The sequence below is a fragment of the Pyxicephalus adspersus genome, chromosome 8, assembly GCF_032062135.1.
Source record: "Pyxicephalus adspersus chromosome 8, UCB_Pads_2.0, whole genome shotgun sequence".
In the NCBI taxonomy this organism is placed as follows: Eukaryota; Metazoa; Chordata; class Amphibia; order Anura; family Pyxicephalidae; genus Pyxicephalus; species Pyxicephalus adspersus.
In genome coordinates, this window is record NC_092865.1 from 51668209 (window position 1) to 51692044 (window position 23836).

General features: G+C 38.2%; 1 protein-coding gene across 1 annotated transcript in view; it reads right to left on the minus strand.

The window, feature by feature from the left end:
- Window positions 1-1324: 1324 nt before the first annotated feature.
- Window positions 1325-23836, minus strand: part of PRKAR2A (protein kinase cAMP-dependent type II regulatory subunit alpha) — a 40954-nt gene continuing 18442 nt past the window's right edge. The window contains exons 3-11 of the mRNA XM_072420587.1: window positions 21147-21199; window positions 19214-19297; window positions 16422-16528; window positions 12972-13125; window positions 10012-10113; window positions 9443-9517; window positions 9280-9345; window positions 8458-8596; window positions 1325-7841 (exon numbers count right to left, since the gene is read on the minus strand). Of these exons, the coding sequence (XP_072276688.1) occupies window positions 7708-7841; window positions 8458-8596; window positions 9280-9345; window positions 9443-9517; window positions 10012-10113; window positions 12972-13125; window positions 16422-16528; window positions 19214-19297; window positions 21147-21199 (914 nt within the window). The 3' untranslated portion in view covers window positions 1325-7707. The remainder of the gene's footprint in view (window positions 7842-8457; window positions 8597-9279; window positions 9346-9442; window positions 9518-10011; window positions 10114-12971; window positions 13126-16421; window positions 16529-19213; window positions 19298-21146; window positions 21200-23836) is intronic.

Consider the following 23836-nt stretch of genomic DNA (forward strand, 5'->3'; position numbering starts at 1 on the left):
CCGTCAGCATCAGGAAACCATTTATTTCATCCAAACTCTGCATCCTCCATTGACACAGGACTAGAAATGCTACAGGGGTGCTGCAGCATGTTAAAAGCCAGACAAACATTATCTTATGCCCTAAAAGACTGCACCTAGCAGAGTTTGGTGAACTAAGCTGCTACTAGTGGAAATGGAGTGTTATCAGGGGTAAAGCCAAAGTGGCATCTCTTGAATGCCACATGGGCAGAATCCCCAGTCCAGCACCATAACTGGAGAATGCATACATGTGTGGATTGAGGGACAACAGGCCAAAACAAGGGGGGAGAGGAAAAGGGCTTCCAGCAGTACTGTACATTACAATTCAGTGGCAAGGCTTGGCCAGTGGTGCCTAACATTCCAATGAAGCAGGTTTTACTGCCTTAGCACGGAGATCTTAATATTTAACCCACATCCAATGATTTAGAAAGTCACAGCCAGGCCTGGATGTAAGGCAGGATTTAAAAGGTACCAGTGTCTAAAAGATTTTCCAAATGGAAAAATGCTCAGTAGCTTCAAGGGAAATCTCCCGTGAGCCAACGCAGTGATATTGTGTCTCGGATTAAACCATTAGACCAGTGTATTTAAGGTTTAAAAGTTGAAGATGACCAGGACCCTGGGGAGGCACACTGCAGACATGGAACAAAGATCAGAGACCCACATGGCCCTTGAAAGCAGAAGCAGGGAGATGCTTCCCTATTGCTGAAAGGCAAGACAAAAAAAAAGCACACCCCGTAGGCACTTGATGAAGCTAAAACAAAATTAGGTAAGCTCCTGGCGCTCAGCCCAACCTGGAAACAACAGCTTTGAACAGGAAAGTGCTCCAAGGATAACTAGTACCAGAAATTGCCTAACATGAAAAGCATTCATATGGATCATAACATTTTAGCCAAGATCCAGCATTGATGATCGGGGAGTCTGATCACTGCATAGTCTTCTCCAGCACATCCTAAAGATTCTTGTAGCAGGTTCAGGTGTGACTCTGTGGCGGCCAATCCATGAAAGAATTGAGGTCTCATGTTTGCTGAACCAGTCTTTCACAATCTGAGCCTCATGAATCCTGGCATTGTCATGTTGGAAAATAACTGTGCCATCAGGGAAAAAAAAATCTAGTCATTCAGTATATTCAGCTGACCATTTTTTGGGCACAAAGCTTTGGTGAACCAATTGAAGCTACCCCAGATCATTGTACTGCCACCCCCACAGGCTTGGGGACTATTTCTGGCCAGACAGAGTGTGTGTGTATACACAGCTTAAGAAAAAGAAGCATTTTAAAACCAGGAGCCTAAAACAACAAAAAACATCAAACTGTTGACTTGTTTTATTTCAATCAAACATTGCATACCCAAAACTTGTTCCAGAAAGTAGCTAACAGTTATACACTGAACCAAAGCAATCCCACCCTTATTCATTAGAAAAAATAATAGACGTGAAAAAGAGTGCAGGGTGTCCTCAACACGCTGTAAATAGAAAAAGTTTTAGAACAAAATAAGACTATGTACAAAACATCTAGATAAGAATCTCAGCATTTATTCATAAAACATAAGCTTCAGTAGCAGAAATACCATAGGAAGGAGTCTATCAGGCAATGTCGCAGGGAGCCCAATACTGCCATCCGAGTTATTTCTTCTCCCTTTGCACAAATACTGTCGGAGTGTGAAAAACAACTATGGGGATCTTTATGAAGACAGATAAAACCAAGAGTGTTTGTTTCTTTAAAGCAGACCTGTCACTTGTCACATGTGTGGCAGCAGTAATCTAATGAGCTACACCGTTGTGTGGAAAAAAAGGACACCTGCCATAGGAGTTCTATGGGAGCAGCCATTATTGACCTCCATTTAAAAATAAGTTACCTGGTTGTAATTATGATCCTCTGATTAGAATGCTGAAAGTGACCCATCTGAAACATGTATGCTGATAAGCAGTCAGAACATCTAGTTTGCATACACATTCCAGGTGAGTAATTTAGAAAGTGTGATTTGACATGGTCTTTTCCTTTGACAGGTTTGCTATAAGTAGCCTCAATATTAGGGTCACATTTTAAGGTGTGCAAAGTGCAGTCAACCAGAGCAACACGATTCAGTTTTTAAGCCCTGCTAAATGCAGGTTAGTAAGCTATTGGTCTCTGCTGAGCTTTGCTCAACATATACTTGTGATAGGGTAAGGATTGTGTGACACCAGGAGAAATATCCACACCATCAATTCGCTATGAACCATCGGTATTTCAAAGTGAGTTTGATGTTAGGCCTGGAAGTTGACCACATTTTAAATTAAATTTATTGCATTAAACTGCATATCCTGCTCCTATAAAGAAATATGCAGCAAGATCAAATTAAAATTCTCATTGCCCTCAGCACAGCCATGTCTGAAGAATGGCCTTAAAACAGACACAGCTATTTTGCAAACTATTCATTATCTATTTCCAAGAAGTTCTGGCATGGTTTATCACTGAATGAGGTTTTCATTTTTTGTGAATCTATTGCAATATCTCCTACACAGAGCTCCTGCTAGTAACATTTACTGTTGCAAGCTAACACTAAGTCACTGCCTTGCAATTAGCAGCAGTGTTCACAAGTCTGCTGTGTATGCTTCCTACAATACAGGAAGCCCAACAGCCAACAGAGGACAATGCTGCAAATTGTTAATCAAAAACTATTCTGTAAAAGCTATTACTGGCAGGATCTCCATGGAAGAGACATTGCAAAAAAAAAAAAAAAAACAATTTGGGAAAACAAAATATAGAGATGCATTATGAGAAACATGCTGAAAAATAGATTTTGAGTTCACATAGAAGACATGCCATCAGCACAAAACTAGGTATGCACTTGGCATACAAAAAGTCTACTCATTAATGAGCAAAAACTGAACATGTTAAAGAATTGTGCAAACTGAGGAATGGCTACTTTCACAAGAGCTGAAGAAAACCTGTCAGATAATCACTTGCCTCAAAGGCTCCAATCTAGGACTGTGGCTGCAAATACCCAACCTCTGGAAAAGTTCTTGTTGTACACTAGACATCTCACTCTGGGTTAAACTTATTAGATCCCCCACAGCAAAATGTAACATTACTGCTTACCTTTCCTTAGATGTACTGGCTACATCTAAGTATACTTTAAAGTCGACCTACACAAAAATTATGAGCCACTATTGATGACCTGGTTATAAAATGCCTGTCTGGCTATGTGATAATAATCTGTCTCTGAATCCCTGGGGTTCAGCTCACTGCCACAATTTTCTGCATGCTTGTTTCAGGTGTGTGACAAACTGCTGAAACATTAAGATCAGCTTTGAATCCAGTCAATTTTCATTATTTAGAATTAGCTCAGCAATGGAAGAGTAACAAGCCCACTTTAAAACGCAGATTGTTCCACACCTTAACACTCCCTCAGGAGTTGGGTGATAACAGCCTCCAGCTCTGTAGAGAAACCCTAAAATGAAGCAAGCAAAACCTAACAGGATTCCTATATGCAGAATGTTGCTGCTGCACCCACATACAAGACAAGTCAGTTTTAAAGCAATCAGAAAGGAAAATAAGTATGTTGAGCATTATCATCACAAGTGAAAGAACTGGCAATCTGCAAAGCACTTAACACCCTGAGGTAGCTTCTTTCAGGCAGAAATACATTTTTGTGTTGGTATAAAGCAAAAAATGGCATAAAAATACAGTAGTGCAGTTTCCACACATACCATTTTTTTTTTAATAATTTTTTTTAAGGGATTGCATGAGATCAAGGGGACATCTCATGCATTCCTCAATATAGCCCTGTAAGCATAAAATAATCCAAAAGGAAGGCCTCAAGGAATTGAAAAAAAATGGATGACTGATGGGACTACACAAATTGCCACAGGAAAATCCTTGCAGTATAAACAGCACAGAGCCGCAAGGTTTTCTGCAGACAAAAATATAAAGCTACTGGAACTAGATGACATTGTAGAATCAGTTCTTTTTTTTAAAAATTATATTTTGGCAAAACTGGTTTACATACACGTCTAACAAAAAAAGTCACAAATTTCATGGGAAAAGGGAGAAAGAATGTAAGGTGACATTCAAAGATTTTTTTTGTTTTTTTTTTAAAACTGTGCAGAAGTTTTGTGTATTTTACCAAGATCATATTTTATATATATATATTTAAAAATGTGAAATCTGTGCTGTGACATAAAAAAAAAAAGATTAACATTTGACCAGTATACTGGGGGCCTTAAAAAAATTAAAATGCTCCTCTCACCTACAGCCAAAACACAAGCCAGTTTAGGAAACGACTTTCCTCCAAGCCTCAAGGATTTTGCACAATCACTTTGCTGCTGAGTTCACTTATTAGAATTTGCCGAATGTTTTAAAGTGTAGGTCGGTCTAAATAACATGGTTAGTACATAGCCACATTCCATGAACATTTCCCATGTTTTAAAAATGCTGAAAATACAGGAAAAAATGTTTACTAGAAAATAATTGCGTGCCAGCACAAGGCCTCTGAAGCACCAAAATACAGAGCAGTGTTGTGAGCCCTGCTGGACTACAGAACTTCCCACCACTCTTCATAAAGCTGCTGCATCGACTCCCAAGAGTCTCCTGAATTTTTAGGGCAGGTGTCTTTGTCACAAGGAACTGACCTCTTAACGGCTGCCTCTGCAAGCCTGGGGACAGGCCGTTAGCTAGGACATGGTTTAGAAGAGGAAGGGGATAGTTCGAGGAAAATAACCTGGACATGCACTTAAGCATAATAGAATTGGGGAGAGAAGTTGAATGAATCTAAGGAAAAAACTGTGTGCAATGTTACAGCCCGAATCTGACTTTTGGTTGAGATCCTATTGATATGAATGAATTCACATAGCTCTTTTTGGTTTGTGGCAGCTTCACCAGACTTTATACAAATTTTTAATTGCTTGACTGTAAACAGATCTTTCATTATTGCCCTCACACACTTCGACAAAAGCCCTTCCTTTTTTTTGCTCTGTGTACCATTGGGGAAGTTTTCAGTCACTTCCTGCACTAAAATACTAATGGTAATAAAAGGCAATCTCCAAACCTATGGGGATTCTTTTTTTGGGGGGACAACTCTGGTTAGCCTCAGCTTGTACTTTGGCAAGCATTTGCTTTGACTTACATGAAGAAACAAAGTCAAAACACATGTCAAGCACCAAAATACATTAGCAGCTAGGCTTATTACGGTTTGCAAAAGATGCATATACACGGTAAAGCCTAGTTAAGCCTAGCAAATTTTCTAAATTACAGATGCATTTAATGAAGATACAAAAATTACAAATAAAGATCTGTATTCATTATTATGGCATTAATGTTTTTTTTTTTCCCCATTTAAAAGCAAGCGAATGAATTTGACCTGGTATCAGCCTCATGCAATTCCTGTGCAACAGTTAAGATTTGGAGAAGCAGTACAAGAAGGGGATTAGTTGCATGCTAATTGGAGAGACAATGACATAATCTGCTGCTTCTCCTTTCACAGCCTTACAGGCTGAGGGAGCAACAAGACCTGTAAGTGTTACAAAAACACAGTGCCAGGTCTGCTTGAGTTCAGCTTTACCATCATACCTGTAGCATTATGAGAATACATTTTTATGTTGTACAGTGAGACCCCTGAAAGTTTTATACCCTTTATACTTGCAGCTGTAGCTATATATGCTGCAGCAACTGGAAGCAGTTTGTGGACTCACATATTACATATAAATAATAGTTGCTCTTAGGATAAAATTATTTCGTGGGTGAAAGAATGAGAAAAACAGTTGACCTGTAAAGCTATATTCTGGATATATGCAAAAGTTACCATTGCAGCAGCGGGTCTTCTTCCATTGCAGAGGTAAATACCTTTTTTATCTAAGGATTGATTGAAATGTATGAAGTGTCCACAGGCTTCCTCCTCTCTATACTACCGCTAGTCTAGCCTGGCTGGTGGCAGTTTTCTGAAGTTATTAAGAGGAGGACATCAAGTGGTGTGTCCACATCAAAAGTCACAGAAGAGTTGAAGGGGATGGGAGTTTATGTTTTTTTAACAGTACCCTAAATGAAAATGAGCATTTAACATTTTAGTGCAGAGAAGCCACATCGCAAGGGTAGTTCTGACACGCTGAGAAGTTCAGCTTTAAAAAATCTTAGGTTAAATGTCTTAGACAAAAAAACACCATGCTGGGATTAAATTTATGTGAAAATCAATTTATTATCATAGTGACCAAAAAAAGGAATGCCTCTAACAGTGAATCGTAACCTTGCCTAGCAGTATCTGCAGGATAAAATGTGTACCATTCAAGAATTATGCAAAAAAGTAAGGGGGAAAAGCCAATAACAGGTTGTATAAATAGGTTAAAATGAGTTCCCAAAGCAAAGTGGGTGTCCACAATATGCTAAACAGTTGTTCAAGCAGGAAAGTTTGGCCTGCTGTGTATGTGGTAAAGGTGCCAATTGGTGAGTGGAGTCCATTTTCCACCTAGTAAAGAACTGGAAATTACATTTCTGGGCATTTCTAGTAAACAGAATGCTTTTACTTTGTTTTTGCCCAGAAAATGAGTGCCTTTAAGAAACAGTATTCTTAAAGGAGGGCATTTCCTTTTACCTGACAAGCAGACCAACCTCAGTTGGAAGTGGCCATGACCCAACCTTATGCAATAATTTCATGGCAGGCATGCCACTCTTCGTGAAAATGCACAAGTTCCCATTGCAGCTGAATTGTCAGACAGGAGCCATATAACTGGAATTTATTTAATTAGGTTTAGTGGAGTAAAAAATGTGACTCAAAAAGCTCTAAGTATCTGCTGCTGTATGGAATTTGAACATTTCTGACCATACACCCACCAACTATGATAAAACAAAAGGATGTCAAGTGTAATAACAGGTCCTCCTCTTGTAACACACTTCATTTTTGCCTTGCACACTGATGCAGGTTTGAATATTTATATGCAAATATCTTGGACACTGAGCCCCTAAAACTTCACCTTGGGACGGTTATAAGAACAATTACAGTGTTTTAAAAATTCAAGTGCTGGGTAAAGTTACACTGTGAAGAGGATCAGCTTATCTAACTCACTTAAAATCTCAGAAGAGGATTTAAACATTTTTCTGGACAAAAATGTTTATCATTTAGGTTGTTGCGCACTATTGTCGCCCAAGAAGAAGCTATAGCACCATGATGCTAAGAAAGTGCCAAAAAAGCGGGGTAAATGTGGCTTGTTGGTGACATTTTAAGGAAACATTAAAGTGAGAAAAACTTTTTTTGCTGTCCAGCTGTGGGGAACTCCAAAGTGCCATTACACACCTGGCCTTGAATCCTCTAGCTCCTCAGTAACTGGCTGCACTTACACAGATTATAATTAGAACCAGATGTCAATTCTATCAACACATTCCCTAGTTTTTCGTAGGTAATGCCACTGAGCAGACTGACACACAATATGACATTAACCAAAAAATTAAATTTATAGGAGGGAAAACCAAAAAGGCACATTATTTGTAGGTCTAATAAATGGATCTCAGCAGCAAAATGGTGTCTACGCCCGCCTCTAGTGCTGAATTTTGTTTCCTAAGAAAAAAAAAAAAAACAAATGAAAATAAAAAAAAAATAAAAGGAAAGAATGCCCAAGACAGCAGCCGCAGTAACTGTTCCATGGTGCTCTGTCCCTTGTGTGTGGTGAGTTGGCAGGAGGCTTGTGTCTGTCTTGAACAAAGAAGGCACTAAGGTAACACGGTGCCTATTTTCCTGGATCTCGAAGGTCCATGCTGGAACCAAACAATGCCACCAACTGCTCTTCATAATGTGTGATGTTTCTCTTCATAATGTCCATGCAGGGGCCCAGCAATCGTTCAAAGGCTTGCACATCCATAACTGAAAAATGAAAGAAACCTCCATTAACAACTATGAACATGACCATACAAGGTTGGAAAAAGTGTACAAGCAAAAATCTCAAAACATAACAAAAATGACTGCAGAGATACAGAATATGGAGTTCAGAGCTTTAATGAATACATTTTTGAGGTTAGGTACAGATGATGGAAGAAAAAGCCAGGCTCACAATTTTGTTACAATTAATGCCAAAGGTTTTCAAGAAGTTTCAAGTCGGGGTATGTGCAGGCCACATGAGTTCCTCCACACCAAATTTATCATATCATGTCTTTATGGACAAGCTTTGTGCACAGAGACACAGCCATGCTGAAAGCGAAAAAGGCCCTCACTAAATGGAATGGGAATATTAAATTACAGCTTCTCATGAGTAACAGAAGAAAACTCTATTTGCCAAAGCACAAAAAAAAAATAGAAGAAACTCATTAAAGCCAACATGTCGGGGCAACAAAAAACATTAAAGCTGAAGTTTAATTCAATGAATCAAACAAGCAGGAGAGTCATGCTGTGGGAGAAAGGGCTGAATGATGCCAGACATCCTACAGTAAACAGCTATATCAAATAATTAAAGCAAAAGAACAGTTTACATGAAAAATATTACCTAAACACTTGACATTGTCCACTGCGTACGCAGAAGCTGCCCTGGGCTTGTTGGTAACAAGAGCAAGTTCACCAAAGTATTGTCCACTTTTACACCGTGTTAACTCCACTTCCTGGTTGCTTTCTTGAGCAGTTTTTGTCTAGACCAGAGAAAAAGACAGGTATTTAGTTATATACAACACAGCATATACAGGAAAGAGAATAAAACAACAAGCAAAGTCATTCTTAACACAGGCTCAATTCTGGACAACTTTCATACAAATGGGGGATGAAGCAATTTAACTTTTTATCATTAGTTCTAATAAATGACATGAAATAAAAAACAAAACCTTATTAAAAAGAATTTGAATCACACATAATATCAAGATAATGTCCATCTGACATCTTGAATTTAAAATACAACAACCTTTAGCAACAAAGTACACCATCTAACCAACCATAATCTAAGTGACAATGGCTGGTCTAGAACTGCACTGACGTAAGGGCGTAGAAAGTGTGCATGATTGCCAATAGCTGTAATTTTACATTCAAGGATAATTAATTTGCCAAATATTACTTTTTTGCTACTTTATTGCATCAAACACAATGCTGTTCATTTTTATTGACACTGCCTTGAATCTTCTGCACAAAAAAGTGTTTTAGTGCATTTGCAGCATAAAAAATTGATGAGCCATCCTATAATAATGCATTAATTTATTAATAAACACTGAATGAATTATTAATGAACACTGAAATGAGTGAGCAGAAAACATAATGGACTGGTAAAAATGTGGCATAAAAACTTTGATATAGTTTAAATAATACAACTCTGAAAACAACTTACCTTACTTTTCATCATAATTTTCACCTCCCCTGATTCAACAATGTAAAAAGAGTCTGCCTTAGCACCCTATAAGAGTGAGAGATAAAAGGTAAAAAATAGGTTTGCCAAAAATACATGGTAACCTTTACGGACCATCGAAAATAAATAAATGACACTGCCTTACCTGTTCAATTATGCGATCTCCATCCTTGTAAATTTTTTCACCTATTACATCGACTATTTTCATACGTTCGGAAAGCTGGAAAGGTGAGGGAAAAAAATAAAATCAGAAGTTCGATGGAGTTCCATCAACATAAAATAAGCAAATGTATGACTTGATAAAGCAACTGTGAAACATTAATATACATATAAAAAACTCAAGAAATGCATGCCCCACCGATGCACTTTGCTTATCTTTATGAAATACAAATTGGTAGAGTGGACTTAAAAACTCATTAAAACAATCCAGTTAAATCATGCAAATCTATTCGGTGTGCCTGAAAACAAAAAGAGGTCAAAGTCCTACAGTTGGTAAAGCTTAATCCTCCAAAAAAGGACCTGTTGCCATCTGAGCAGAAGTCCACAGCAGTCGGACATGATGCTTCCACTAATTCAGAGCTAGAGTTCTCCTTTCAGTGCAGGGTATACAGATTAGAGAGCAATAGGTCAGAGAGAGGGGTATGTTGGACTGTTGCACACAGACTGCTGCTTACAGAACTGGGCTTTATGAAGAAATGGAGTGGAAAGCCTTACCTCTAATGACTTCAGAATAGGAACAGATTCTACAAAGGTTTCAAACATCTTCCTTTTTTTGGCATTGTTTTTCAGAATTATTCTTCTAAAGGTAACCCGATCCTAAAAATTGCAAAACAACCATTAATTTGCAAGAGTAAAATTGAGGAAGCAGCATTTGGTATAATAGGGCCTATATGATGACTATAGGCTTTCGGATTTTGATGATGACATCAGTTTACAATATATCTTAGATCAGAATTGAAAAGTGCAGCTGTCCTCCTCCTGGCCTGCTTTATAGTAGAGATTTGTTATACCATAAATTTGTTTGGCAATATTCAAAGCCTGCTTTAAAATATTACCTCAGGCCCTGTATATTTTGAAATTCATATAAGAATCCCAGCATACACTGAGTGAGCAATAAAAAAACACAGATGCTAAACATAAAGCCACTGTTCAAAAACAAATTGGATCAATTCAGTGGTCTGGTCTGTAGCAGCCAATTTAAATTACACTGGAATTGAATGAATGTAAGCAGCTGAAACCATCAGAAACCATAGACAGGTTTGTCATTAGACACTCATAAAATGAGGTTTACAATTCTTTTAAAGTAAACCTTAAGAAACTGCCGGGTTTTACAACATTAAAGAGAAGCATTACCAAAATTGTAGACCAACAACTAGGTGGCGCTGTTTTACCATAAAAAAAATGGCTACCACTTCAAGCTTGCAACTTGGAACTGTAAATTGTCTGTGAACTTCTATTTAAACTACACTGGGACTAAAAACCCAACTTTAGTAGAACAACTTTTTTGGCTAAAGAGGAAGAGAGTCCGCACATGTCATTGGTACCGATTCTTCATTGAAAAGATTCACCCTCCATTCCGGTCTTGATAACAGGTTTAAGAATTATAAATGTTAAACCTTTTAATAAAAACAATAAAAATATCTAACTGCTTAAATTGTGGGAATCAGAGACAAGCAAATTAAAGCCCGTTGAAAACTACAAGGCCATCTAATACAACCCTATCCACAGGGTGACAACACTGTTGTGCAATATTACTGCAGAACAAACAGGGCCGACACCTTGTTAGTGGAAAAACAAATCTACTGGCAGGATCAACAGGTAATATCATTAGTGAAGCAAATGCACTTATAGTAATGTGGCGACATGTAATATGTTGGTAATATGTTGCATTTTTGCTATGGTTCTACATTGTGGGTACCGGAGCAAGAAAAGTGAAGTATATAGTGTGTATGCCTATGTGTGGCAATTCCTAAAGGATTTTAACTTAAATTCAATACAACTAGCAGAATGTAATGGTGCCCGTAACCTGTTCAAATTACCAACAATACACAAATACATTATGAAATTAATACACCAAAGTTACAAACGATCAATAGAAGGCGACAGAACAGCCAGACAGATGAGGAGTTTGGCTCATGTTACAGAGCAAGCAGAACTGAAACGTAAATGGCGAGTTGGGTATAATCCACAATGGAATATAAAATAACACATCAGGAAGTGAACTATTGTTTATTTGCTAATCCATTACATCCATCTTCTGTCCAGGACAGACCCAATAATTAAACAGGAAGTAAGACCATCATCACCAGCATGATGATGAAAGCAGCTCTGTATACATAAGCGTCACACACCACTCTAAAGATGAGGCCGCTGGACATAACTTTCTCTTAACCCGCTAACTTCTGGAAGAAGCAGTGAGGCGAAAACCAAACCTTGATAAAAAATGTACTTGCTGCTGCCATGATGATTTTGGAGCCGTCAATCCTGTACTGACTTGCCACTGCTCTGCTTTTTTATTTATTCTTTAAAATACTAGCAGACAAAATTGTGCTGGGACACACAAACAGAGCTTTCCCCAATACGTGCATATTCTCGTAAACTTGTGGTAAAAGCTGGCATGTGGTAAATTGGTAAACACTAGCACTAAGGTTCGGTGAAATCCTAGGTTTCGTCTGTTTGCTACAGATTCCTTGAGCAATTTGTGCCTCAAGTCAGTCCGACAACAATGACGTTTTAGCTATCTGTAAGGGTGACATTCTTCCCAATGGCCAGCAAGGTACGAGACATTCTTCACACTGATCACCACACTAATGTACTGTGAGCTGTGGATATATTAATTATTTAGGTATATGTACACAGAAGAGAACAGTGAAAACTAGGGGTTTTTTTTTTAGGAAAGTAAGTTTGTATTGTAATGATTTGTCACATACAATTCTTAAAATGTAGGTAGAATAGAAGGTAGAATAGGTATTGACCCCTTCGCATCATGGGTGTAATCAGACCAATAGACTAGACAATCGTGTTCCCTGACTAGGTACAGTAATAAGGAGTTCAATGAGTAGAAGCTTAACGTCTCGTCCCCACACGTTTCGACCTTATCGGCTTCCTCAGGGGATGTATAGAGATCGCTAATTGGCATGTATTAGTTCTTTAACCCCGGATGTATGTTAGGGATGGTGGATTAGTAGTAAAAAGATGAAGACACTTTTCCTGTAGTCTGGTAGAGATTCTCTCTATCTTGGGTTGCTGTGCAGATTTCCACAGCATGGAGGTGCTGGTGTTCAGAAGAGTGAGGGAGGTAACACTAACTAAGCTTTACCTGGTATAATTGCCTCACTGTTTGCATTTGTAAATATATTAATTATAGCAGAGGTCCCTAAAGTTATTTCAAGGTTCCCCATGTTAAAAAGGATAAACACTGGAAGAGACGTTTCAGGAAAGTCACATTGAGGCAACCCAATCAGTGACCCAAACAATCCAATGGAGGTGCCCTGCAATTGAACAGGTGACTGCTGACTAGGACTTTTTATCTCAAGACTTAAAAGAATACTTCAGTATACTAAAGAATTTGTTTAGATTTTTGCCCAAAGCTGGTGCAGATGGTGAAACAAATTAAAACATCCTTCTGTGCTTTAACTGCATTACATATAATTTGTGGTCATTAATCTACTTACCAGCCCCCAAAGTGCTCCTTCTGTTGTGGCCACGATGGTCGCAGCCCTTGGAGTGTTATACATCAAGGCCAGCTCTCCAAAACTGCCGTGATTATCGTAAGTGCCAACGCAGCGAGGCTGACCGTCTTTAGCGACATAAATGTCATACAGCCCTCTGAAAGAAAATTAACAGGCGGCTGTTTACTGGTGACATTTTAAAATATATGTGCACTTGAATGCGAACACACATAGCACAACACGTTCTTTCATTATAAACAGATACAAGTAAGCTGCAAAGATCAAATGACAATCATGAGACTTTAGAATGCATAACACCTTAAAACTCATCAAATTGCTGGAGACCCCCAAGAAATACTTGTTTAGACTGCTAGACAAGTAAGAGGGCTCAGGAATTCAGTACACAAAGGATACTTCCTAATGTTTCTATATCTATAACGGAGACACAGCAAATTAAATTAAATTTGCTTTAGTCTTACTAAACATAGGAGTCAAAAGGTGGGAGCTCAGTATGCATCCCTTAGGGACTTCAACTCTCTCTACCTAATCCTAAGAGCACACTGATGCAAATGCTTTTTCTAAGACGCTTAGATACATAAATGCTTCTTAAAGCTTTTGTTTAGTTGTAAGCACAGAAAAATAGCAATTACATTGTAACACATATGAAGTCCTAGTCAAAATGTTCTATTTCTAATTTTTAAGCCTCTATAGAGATTTCTATTAAAGATAGCCCTGTTGAAGATTTCACCTCACTTCCTAAAAAGAAAGGCAAGACAAACATTAAAAAAGGAATTAATGTAATGGAGATGTATCAAAACTTCAGATAAAACTTGTAATTGCTGTTTCTGCTAATCCTGACCCATTGAAAAAGCTGCAGTCATTTGTAACAGTTGTCTGGAGTTCATTGGTGGCACTAAGGTCTGTTGAGAGCCTTCCCAGGAGAGGTACGCCAACATTACCAAATGGTGTAAAAGGTTAAAAATTTGGTTAACACAGCAATCTGGTAAACCCGGCTTCTGAGTATATTAAGCTCAATGAAAAATGTGCAGTACTGCCAGTAACTATATGGGATCCAAACACCTGCACCTGACAGCTAAGGTCTAAATTAGATGCATTTCAGTAAACACAATAGTCAATATGCCTCCAAACTAATGCATCACTGTATAGACAAAAGCATATATAACAAAGTATAAATCGAACACAAAGAAAGAAGGAGATGTATCATTCTGAAACCATATAAATTGCCAGCACAAAATACACGCAGACATTTAAAAGTGCTACTATGAAATACAGGTAGTCCCCCGGGTTACATACGAGATAGGGACTTAAGTTTGTTCTTAAGTTGAATTTGTATGCAAGTCGGAACAAGTACATTATTTTATTAAATTAGGACAGATATTTTTCTCAACATATTAGTCAGTGAGGTGTCAGTTTACTGTATAGTCCTCACTTAGTTAATCACAATCAAATCAAAAAAAAAATATATATGCTATAAGGTAAACTTGAAATGATACCAACCAAGGCAGATCTACCCATAACCTCACATTATAAAAAAGTTATATATCTGGGTAGAAATTGGTCAAGTAGCTACAGAAAACATGAACACAAGTTTGGTGTGAAAATTTATTTTTCATAGTTCACCAAATGTTATATAAAAGCACTGCAGGGGGGTGGGGGGAATTTTCACCTTTTAAATTAAGAGCTCTGGAAACCTGCCTGTCATGGTTAACCCCCATAAATTCCTGTTTTAGCCAACTACCCCAAATCATATGATGGTTGAGGGTAGCAATACGTCTGACACAGATATTTTATAACATTTTTAATCTAGTGAAGCTGAACCTGGAAGTGTGTTCATTACAGTCTTTACATGTACCTTTTGCAGTGCTTCTATTTAATGTCTAGTAGAGGTCGCCTTTAAAAGGGGCTAAGCATAGCTCATAACCATGTGGAATGTTGAAGTATGCTGTGAATTAATGTACACTTTTTAGGCTTGCTGTATATGAAGGTCTAGATTTAATAGCAGGAATCTAGCCAGGATTCAGCCAAAATGGAGAAAGAAAAAAAAAACACGAATGGATGGGATGGAATGGATGGGAGCTATTCAAAATGTTTGCAAATTTTGTATATGTCTGACACATCTGTAGTACAGACAATCCAAAAAGCTGAAGACATATCTAAGCTTAAAAATAAAGTGGGGGGGCTGAGAGTTTCCCTGCATAGTCCTGCAGTAATGGGAGGGTTTCCACTGAGCAGATCATTAAACTCCAGCTGCACAAAACCTTAAATTACTAGTTTTCTGACTGGAAAACTCACAGTACAATAATCAGGCACAATATGCAAGAATGTTTTCTGCACACAACTCATTGCAACAAATGTCAATGCTACTTCTGCAGTATAGCACTAGTTGGGGGGGGGGGGGGGGTGCAGTTCTGTTGCACAGATCCAAACGCCACAAAGCGATTGTGTAGTTTTAGATCACATCAACCAGAACAAATAGTTCTTAAAAGGCACAAAAATTACAGTCCCACATCATTAGAAATTATATAAAAATTTCTTTTATATGATCAGCAAACTGGTATGTAAAATTTTTATTTACCAATATCCATCAACCTGGCCATATACTGGAGCGGGGGCTTCAGCAAATATCAGGCTGGTTTTACATTTGTAAATCATAGTGACTTTAGGTGAACGCAGGAACATATTACATTCCATCAACCAAATATGCTGATATTTGGCCACCACCACCACTCAGATCACCCTGCAAGCCTTAGTTACTAGTTTCAGCTGCACTAAGATCTGCACTGTGCTGCACCACAGGGCCACTGTTCAAAATTATCATTGGGTCCCATGCAAGTGTTTGGAAATCTGCATGGAATCTCTTTCTTGTTATGGAGTGACTAAATAGGGAGCACTTCACAGGTGCAATAGAGAAGCATGTACAATATAGATTTTGGGAAAAAGAATAAGTATGCAGAGGAGGCCACACAGTGAAGATCTGGGAAGAGTAATTTGAGCCAGTATAAAAGTTATGGGAATATTAGGGTTGGGCAAAGCAACAGAATAGGAATTTAAAATAAAGATGGGTAATGGTATCATTAGTCCAATATTAAAAACATTTCATAAAAAGGATTTTATCTATAACCAAATAGTATAAGCAACTGGCATTTATTTAAACCAATTTTTAGGTTTTGTGCATATTTTGAACCCCTTCATCTGTGATTCCATCCAGTGGAATTACACTTTTACAAATATTTGCTCATTACCAGAATGGCTCAAAAAATGATTGTGTTGTTGCAGTGCCACTTCAAAAAAGCCGCAGGAACATTTACATATAGAACAACTATCCAAACCAATCTGCTTTGAAAAAACAAATATTGTCCTCTCCTGCACACTCCTTCTCTTTTGCACTTGTTGGGGGGGCTCAAGTTTTGAAAAATCTAAATGTTTTTTTACCGTTCAATAACATAGAAGTTATCCCCCTCATCTCCCTGGTCAATGACGTGTTCCTGAGGTTGTACTCTCCGTTCAAACATTGCATCAAGAACCTGAGAGAGCTGTTCCTAAAGGAAAACCGCAGAAAACAGCAATGTCAGGGTTTATAAAATATGTCACATGCATATATTAACATTAAATTCTTTAAAATTGAAATCCAGACTAAACAAATATTTACAATCCATGTGTATATTATCTCGCTTAAGCTATCAAAATCGCTGCGCAAGTAAGGCAGGTAAAAATACTTCCTGCAGAAGATGCATGGACTGTCCCTTTCTGCAATAAAGCCCCGCCTGATTACAGATTTGGGACCGGTTTCTTTGCCAGTTTATACTTCAACTGTAGGAGAAACATAAGACCTCTTGTGTCCCTCAATGGACAAGAAAAACAATTCTTCTTCCTACAAACTATTCATCCTTCAGTACCGACAAAAAAATTAAATAAAAAAAAAAAAAAAAAAAAAGAAATATATGCTGGGGGGAAAATTTGGATGAAAATTATGCAACTTCCTGTTCAGTATTCATATTAAATTTCACAGCTGGCACACATAGTTACATTATCAGCTTTTTAGGCCAAAATAAACTTTTTCCCTACACTTTTGTGTAATGTAAGGAAAAAGATGTACGAATATCTCTTCATTTTGCCCATGTGAACAATGTAAGACAGCCAATAACTTCACAGCAAGGTATATTCACTGATTTGCACCTCACTACCTCCCTGTTCTGTATAACCTCCCACAACTTTTGCTGTAACAGAGTGAGGCAGCCAGGTATACTTAAGCATCACCCACCTGCACATATTGGCACCTGAGTTAGGTAATTGCAGCTGAGCCCATCTAACACAGGCTATGACTTACAGTAAACAGCTGCAGATAGTAGGCAGCAGGGGAGTAAAGGAATGAAAGTATACCTTTGTGTGGGAAGGCACTATCTCTCAATAAGCAGGTGACCATTTCTCTTTATTGTATTGTTGATTTACACCTCACATTGACAGGTATTTAAACATTTTCTGGGCACAATACAAAACCCCACACTACCTTGACAGATGTAATCATGGGAAACCAATAAACATTTGTTATGATCTTGTCACATGCAGTTTAAAACTGCAAGTATTTGCTCATGAAGCCGTCAGACTGCTGATACTCTGGGAGGAGACCCTTCTCCAGATATTGGCATACCAGAAAGACCGTTTGACTTCGGGACATCATTGGATAGTGAGGAAAAAGTCACTTGCCAAAAATGCTGAAACAGTTAATTTCTATTTGAGAATAATTCAGCTTTTCTGCTAAAATATTCCTACAATTAACTTTTCCCACCTGTTTCTTCCAACACCTTTGAGCAACAGACTTTAGTGTCAATTTATGCCTTATTGCTGAAATTCTTCACAAATTATTGCATTAAAAAAAAAAATTGATTTGAGCAGCAAAAAAGGCAGCCAGGCAGGTTTTCTAGAATCCGATAGCAAGGTAGAATTTGCAGTTCACTTCACTAAATTAAGTTCAGTAAATTTCAGTCACTAAGCAATAATGTACTTAGCACTCTGCTGAGCAAGCTAGAAGTTAATATTCCTGTGTCCTAGCAAAGCTAGTTTATACCAAAGATTTAAGAATTCACTTTTACTGCTGCAAAGACTGCCTACGGCACAGGATGCCACTCAGAGCCTTAACAAAAAAACATGCATGTATATTTCCCACATCTCAAAGTATGAACATTACTCCTGAGCTTTGGTAGCTAGAAAAAAATATTCTATAAACAGTGAATGTCATAACATGTGTAACTGTTGCACTCTTCAAACTTTAAATTCAGAGAATCCTCCATCTGCAACAATTACAGCTTTGCAGACATTTGGCATACTAGCCATCAGCATTAGAAGAAGTTTCTACTTCCATCTTCTATAGCAGTTCTCACAGTTGAGGTTTTCTTTGTAGGGCATACATTTACAAACTTGGTAAAGAACATAGTAAAGCTATTACTACAGGAGATCTGGAGATTTTGATGGCCACAGCATCAATTGTAGTATCACCAAATAAGTTTTGCATAGCTTAGTAGTATGCTTTAGATTGTTGTCCCACTTAATATTATAATTTACACCAATGGAAGGAGGACTGTCCAGTGGGAAAAGTGAGATAAAGTAAAACATGGGTATATTGCTTTTCTCTTCCCATATTAACAGCACTAACAAAGCTGTATAAGAGCTGAAACCTGCCCTGCTGTCTGCACTGCCTAAATTCACTTTATCGCTGCCAAAAACTCTTTTGTATCAGACACTCTTCTGTCTATTCTGTCCTGGTCCATTACTGTGATCTACAGGTTCTTCTGCAGATTTCTACATCCCTACAATGTCCTATAGTGACATGAGGGTAAAAGTGGGAACCAGATGATGCAGGCAGCTGACACACCCAAGTGTTGAATGTAAAAGTTCCCTGCTACAGCTGTGCAACAAAGAAAAGATTGGCCAAGCAAGCAGCTGGACAGGTATTTATTGGTTTCATTACCAAAAAGTCCTTATCTTTTTTCTTTCTGACCCTATAGATAAAAAAAAAAGGTGGCTATATTTTAAAAGTTTAAAAAGTTTAACCTATTTTATCAACCAAAAAGAGGAAATGCCAGTACATTTTGAACATTATGTATTTTAGCTCTGAATACATATACACACACCACTGAAAAAATCAACATCCAACGACTATATAAATAAAAAAAAAAAATAAAATGATACAGAGTGAGAAGCTCAGGTTAAACTATAAAGGGATTTACCTGGTCAAGGTTTTTGAAGAGTAGGATATCTTTGCAGGCTTCCTGTAGCCTACATCTCTGTTCGTCCGTTTTCGGATGAACTACCTAGAAGAGATACATCATTAGCAGCAGTGAACAAATGCCAATAGTCAGGAATTCAAAGTACAATTCTATAACGATGGTGCAAGACAAATATGTAAAAGCAGAGGTATTTTAGTAAGGATTTTGTTGCCTAGCAAACAAAAATTTTCTCTATTTCTTTTGCCTCTCAAAGTGCCACTACCATGTGAACACCAAAAACATCTATAACCGGTCTCCTGGGCTCTAGCCATTCCTACCCTTACCGGTCACAAACAACACTATACAAACTTTTAGACATCCAGCCTTAAGACCTAATGAAGCTCGTAGGAACATCCAACTCCAGTGCCATGTGAATGTATAGTGCAGCCTCCACTCTTCTGGAAAGAGGTTTTACAAAAATTTGGAGTGTGGATATACAAATACTTGTAAGGTAAGCTACTGATGTTCAATGAAAAAAGCCCAGACTTTTCACTGACTGGAACACTCAAAAATGTGCCTGAAGGGAAACTAAAACCATGCAATTCACCTATTCCTGTTCAATCGCAGGGCACTGCCATCTTCTTACTTTTGTACTTCCTCATTACAATCTTTGGCCATCCTGACCGGCTGTGCTGGGATGGTGTAACTCAAGCAGCCGTCCATTTACTCCCAACACACGCAGAAAACTATGGCTATGCTGCACATGTGCAGCTATCTCGACAGTTCCCCTATCATTTTCTACAATAACCACCCGCCTGATCATGTGTTTTGCAAAGTAGGGTTAGGACGCTGTGCAGTTTAGTTTCCCCTACACTAGACTGGAAAAACCATGACTTTATGCAAAGGTACAGTTATGCTGAAAAGATAGCCACAAGAACTGCTGCTGCATTGACTGAAAGCCTTTATCCAAAACGTTTTGTATGACAAAGCATTTGGTTGCCATTTACTGAGAAGGGCAAGAAAATTATCTGGAGTGGTTTGCACATAATTTTAGCCACATAGTATACTTTAAAATGCCAAGGTTGGTAGGAGCACATCCAACCTACCCCGATATATGACAAGACAACCAAGCACTTCTAGGAGTCTGTGTGAAGTGTAACTATTACCAGTCATAAATAACCGAGCATTTATAAGGTGGGTGGGAGGGAAGCACTCACTGCAACAGGATAATAATTCTAAAGATGTAATAGCTACAGCTTTAATTGTATAAGGTACAAGGTACAGAGGGGTGGAGATGGACTCACGGCTGAGAGTATGTCATCCCGCAAATGTTCTCCCAAACACACCTGCTTATGTTTTAGAATCAATTTAGGATACACCCAACAAAATCAATTTGCAAATCATGTTTTAGGGTAGATCTGTTTTAACACAAAGTAAATCCTAAATATTAAAACCAGGAGGAAAACTGTTTATATTCAGTTTGGCAAGAAGAAAAGTTAGGGACATTGAATGAATATCAGGAAAGTGAACTAAACATTTTTAAACACTAAGAAGATAATGTATTTTTCAGCTGGCGTATAGACCTGAACTAGTCAAGCGAACAGCAAATTTGATCATATTTAGAATGGATAAAAAGTGACAACTGAATTTTACTGCTTGGTAATTTGAAGATTTAGTGATTTGCTCAGACCAAGGCACACTAAATATTTGACTAAAATAGTATGAATTCAATCTACCAATTTTTTTTATGCCACCAGTTGCTTTAAGCTACATCCATAATTTGACTCTCTGGCATTCATTCATTTTTGTTTCAGTCTACAATAAGTTTTGTCCTGCTGTTTTAGAAACACATGACAAAGCAGATCCACATAAAACATTCATTGTTATAAGGCGTGATCAAAAAGTGTGATATAGCTGTAGGCTTAATCTGCATTACAGACAGACATTAATTTACCCGAGGTTCTGTGTCGTCTTCCTCCTCATCAGGATTAAAGGCTTCGGCACAAACTATTAAAAACAGAATATTACAACACCTTTATTATCCAGCATTACCTGAAAACACAAGCATTCTGAAAGTATCTAAAATATTTATACACAATATCAGTAGAATTACTCAGTCTGAAAGACTTCAACAAAAGTTATTAGGAATAAAACTAGAATAAAACTAGAAACTAAAAATAAGAAGCATTCATTACCAATACCTTCTGCTCACAAAAACACAAGAAAAAGAGAATGGGTTGGTTAAAAAAAAAAAAAAAAAATTTATATATATAAAATTTATCTATCTACACACACACGAGAACACAAGAGGTAGTCCAATGAGAATTACATCTCAGCCACTTCTGGGCGGCCTGGGCCAGCGAGAAGTACGGAGGTGCTTCGGTTCTTTGCTCCGGTCTATTTACACTGACAAGTTTTCCTTCTCGCTAGCCCAGGCGGCCATGCCCTCCAACTTTATCTCCCTGCTCAGCGCTGACCTTAGTCCCCAAAATCCCTGTACTGAAAGAGAGACTCAGATTCATTAGGAATTTTCTTGGAACCAGCTTGCATCCATATTCTAAACGGAGTCGTGGTCGACGTATTCTGCAAATATTTGTCTTGACAACACTGTTCTTTGGACTGACAGCAGATCCGCACCTTCTCAACTAAATATTGCTCTGATTCTTTATATACATTCCCTAACGAAGCTAGGGGCGAAACGTGTCGGGATTGAGTACTCGGAGCATTCATAAATGTTGCAACTTTTTAGTTAGACTACTAATTGTCTGGAGAATAAAAAAAAGAGAGAGAGAAAGGAAAAAAAAAAAAAAAAAAAAACCCTTTCTTTTTTTATATTTGGTAGTACCACGGGGTTGGCTGAACATTTGTGGCAATTACCTTGGTGGGGTCATATTCTCTTGTTTTTCTTATGGTCCCGTAACTGATCAAACTTATTTTGTTTGCTCTTGACATCTATTTATTGACACATCCACCTAAGACTACTGTGTTCACGAGTAAACAGTGCCATGTTCACAATGACCATGACACCGCAATGCATTTGCCGTTTCCTAATGCCATAGAACAGCTGTTTGTGGGGTTGTGCTACATGTAGCTTCTCTCTGTGGAAACACTATAGAGAATAAATAGGGGTGGCAGTGAATGGTACTGGTCTTTAGGAACCAGCACTGACGTGCAAGTGACCCAGCAGCTGGTAAGGTGCCAGCCTATGGGAGCCACACAGGATCACTCAATACCGAATCAGGTCTGAACCTGCCCACACAGGGTTGATACCTTGCTAAAGCAGTGGAGAAAAAAAGGGAATAAAATAATGTTAAGGGGAAACTCGAAAAACAAACTGTTGTGTTAATGCTACAGGCAACATTTGTTTGCTTATATCATGGCAACCATACCCAACATCACCGTGCTGCTACAGACATATGAAGTGGGGAAAAAAAGCCAAACAGGGCTCAGAATTTTAAGCATTAAGCTTGTAATAAACCTTAAAGGAATGATAGCGAGCACCTTCANATGTTAGAAGTGTTTGTTATGACAACCGGGTCTTCCAAACTGCTTGAAAATATTCTTTCTAGTAGGCCCCCATCTTCCATCACCCTGTACAAAAAGTCAACCTAGAAGAATGGCTGCTATCTCCTTCAGGCAAGAATCAGAGAACACTGAAAACTCACTCGGAGTTTTGTCACTGCTATCCAATCTAACCTTATAAAGAATAAAAATATTTATTTTTGGCATACATAAAATCGATTAGAGAGAGGATCTCCTCTGGGCTGCAATATGATTCCTGGATTTCATGGCAGTGGGTAATTTAATCAATAAATAGGTTTATCTCAAGTATGTTTACATCCAAGATAGACAGATGCACCACCTGGGACTAGAAGACTTAAGCTGCGAACACACTTCCAATTATTATCGTTGGAAAACGAACGACGAACGATCCTGCACGATATCTACGAACGATCGTATAGCACCGATCCTGCACATAGAGATAACGACACGATCGTTCGTAGATATTGTACACACAATAGATACGATCGTTTGAGCGATAGAGGAACTATGTGCACGACAGGAAAGTGAACGAACGTTCGTTCATTACGCATGTCCAGACCATGGACGATCAACGAACGATCGTACACACGAACGATGGTCAACGATCGTCGTCCAATTCGATCCGCCGGTCCGGTCGTTTGTTTCCAACGACTTTCCTCGTTCGTCGGCGTCGTTGGTTACTTTTTTTACGAACGATTTTTGCCCAATCGATCGTTCGTCGTTCGTTCGTCGTTCATTTTGAACGATAAAAATTGGAAGTGTGTACGCACCTTAAGGGGTGACTTCAAACAGTTTCAGGGGGAATTAAAGCTCCCATAAAACACCGGGAATGGAAGCTATATAAACATATAATATGATGTGGGCAAAATCCTAATACTGAAATAAAGTTTTAGGAGAAACCTAATGCCTACCTTTACTAATTGTTGTAAATCCCTGTTGCTATTTATTGCAAAGGTAACTGCAGGTTAAAGACTGGCGCGCACTGACTGATGAGAGATATAATGATACTGCTCTGTACAGGAAAACTGCTACATGTACTTTTACAAGATATTTATCAAGTATGTGATTCTTAGCTAGGTTTATGTGCACCTATGCTGGGGT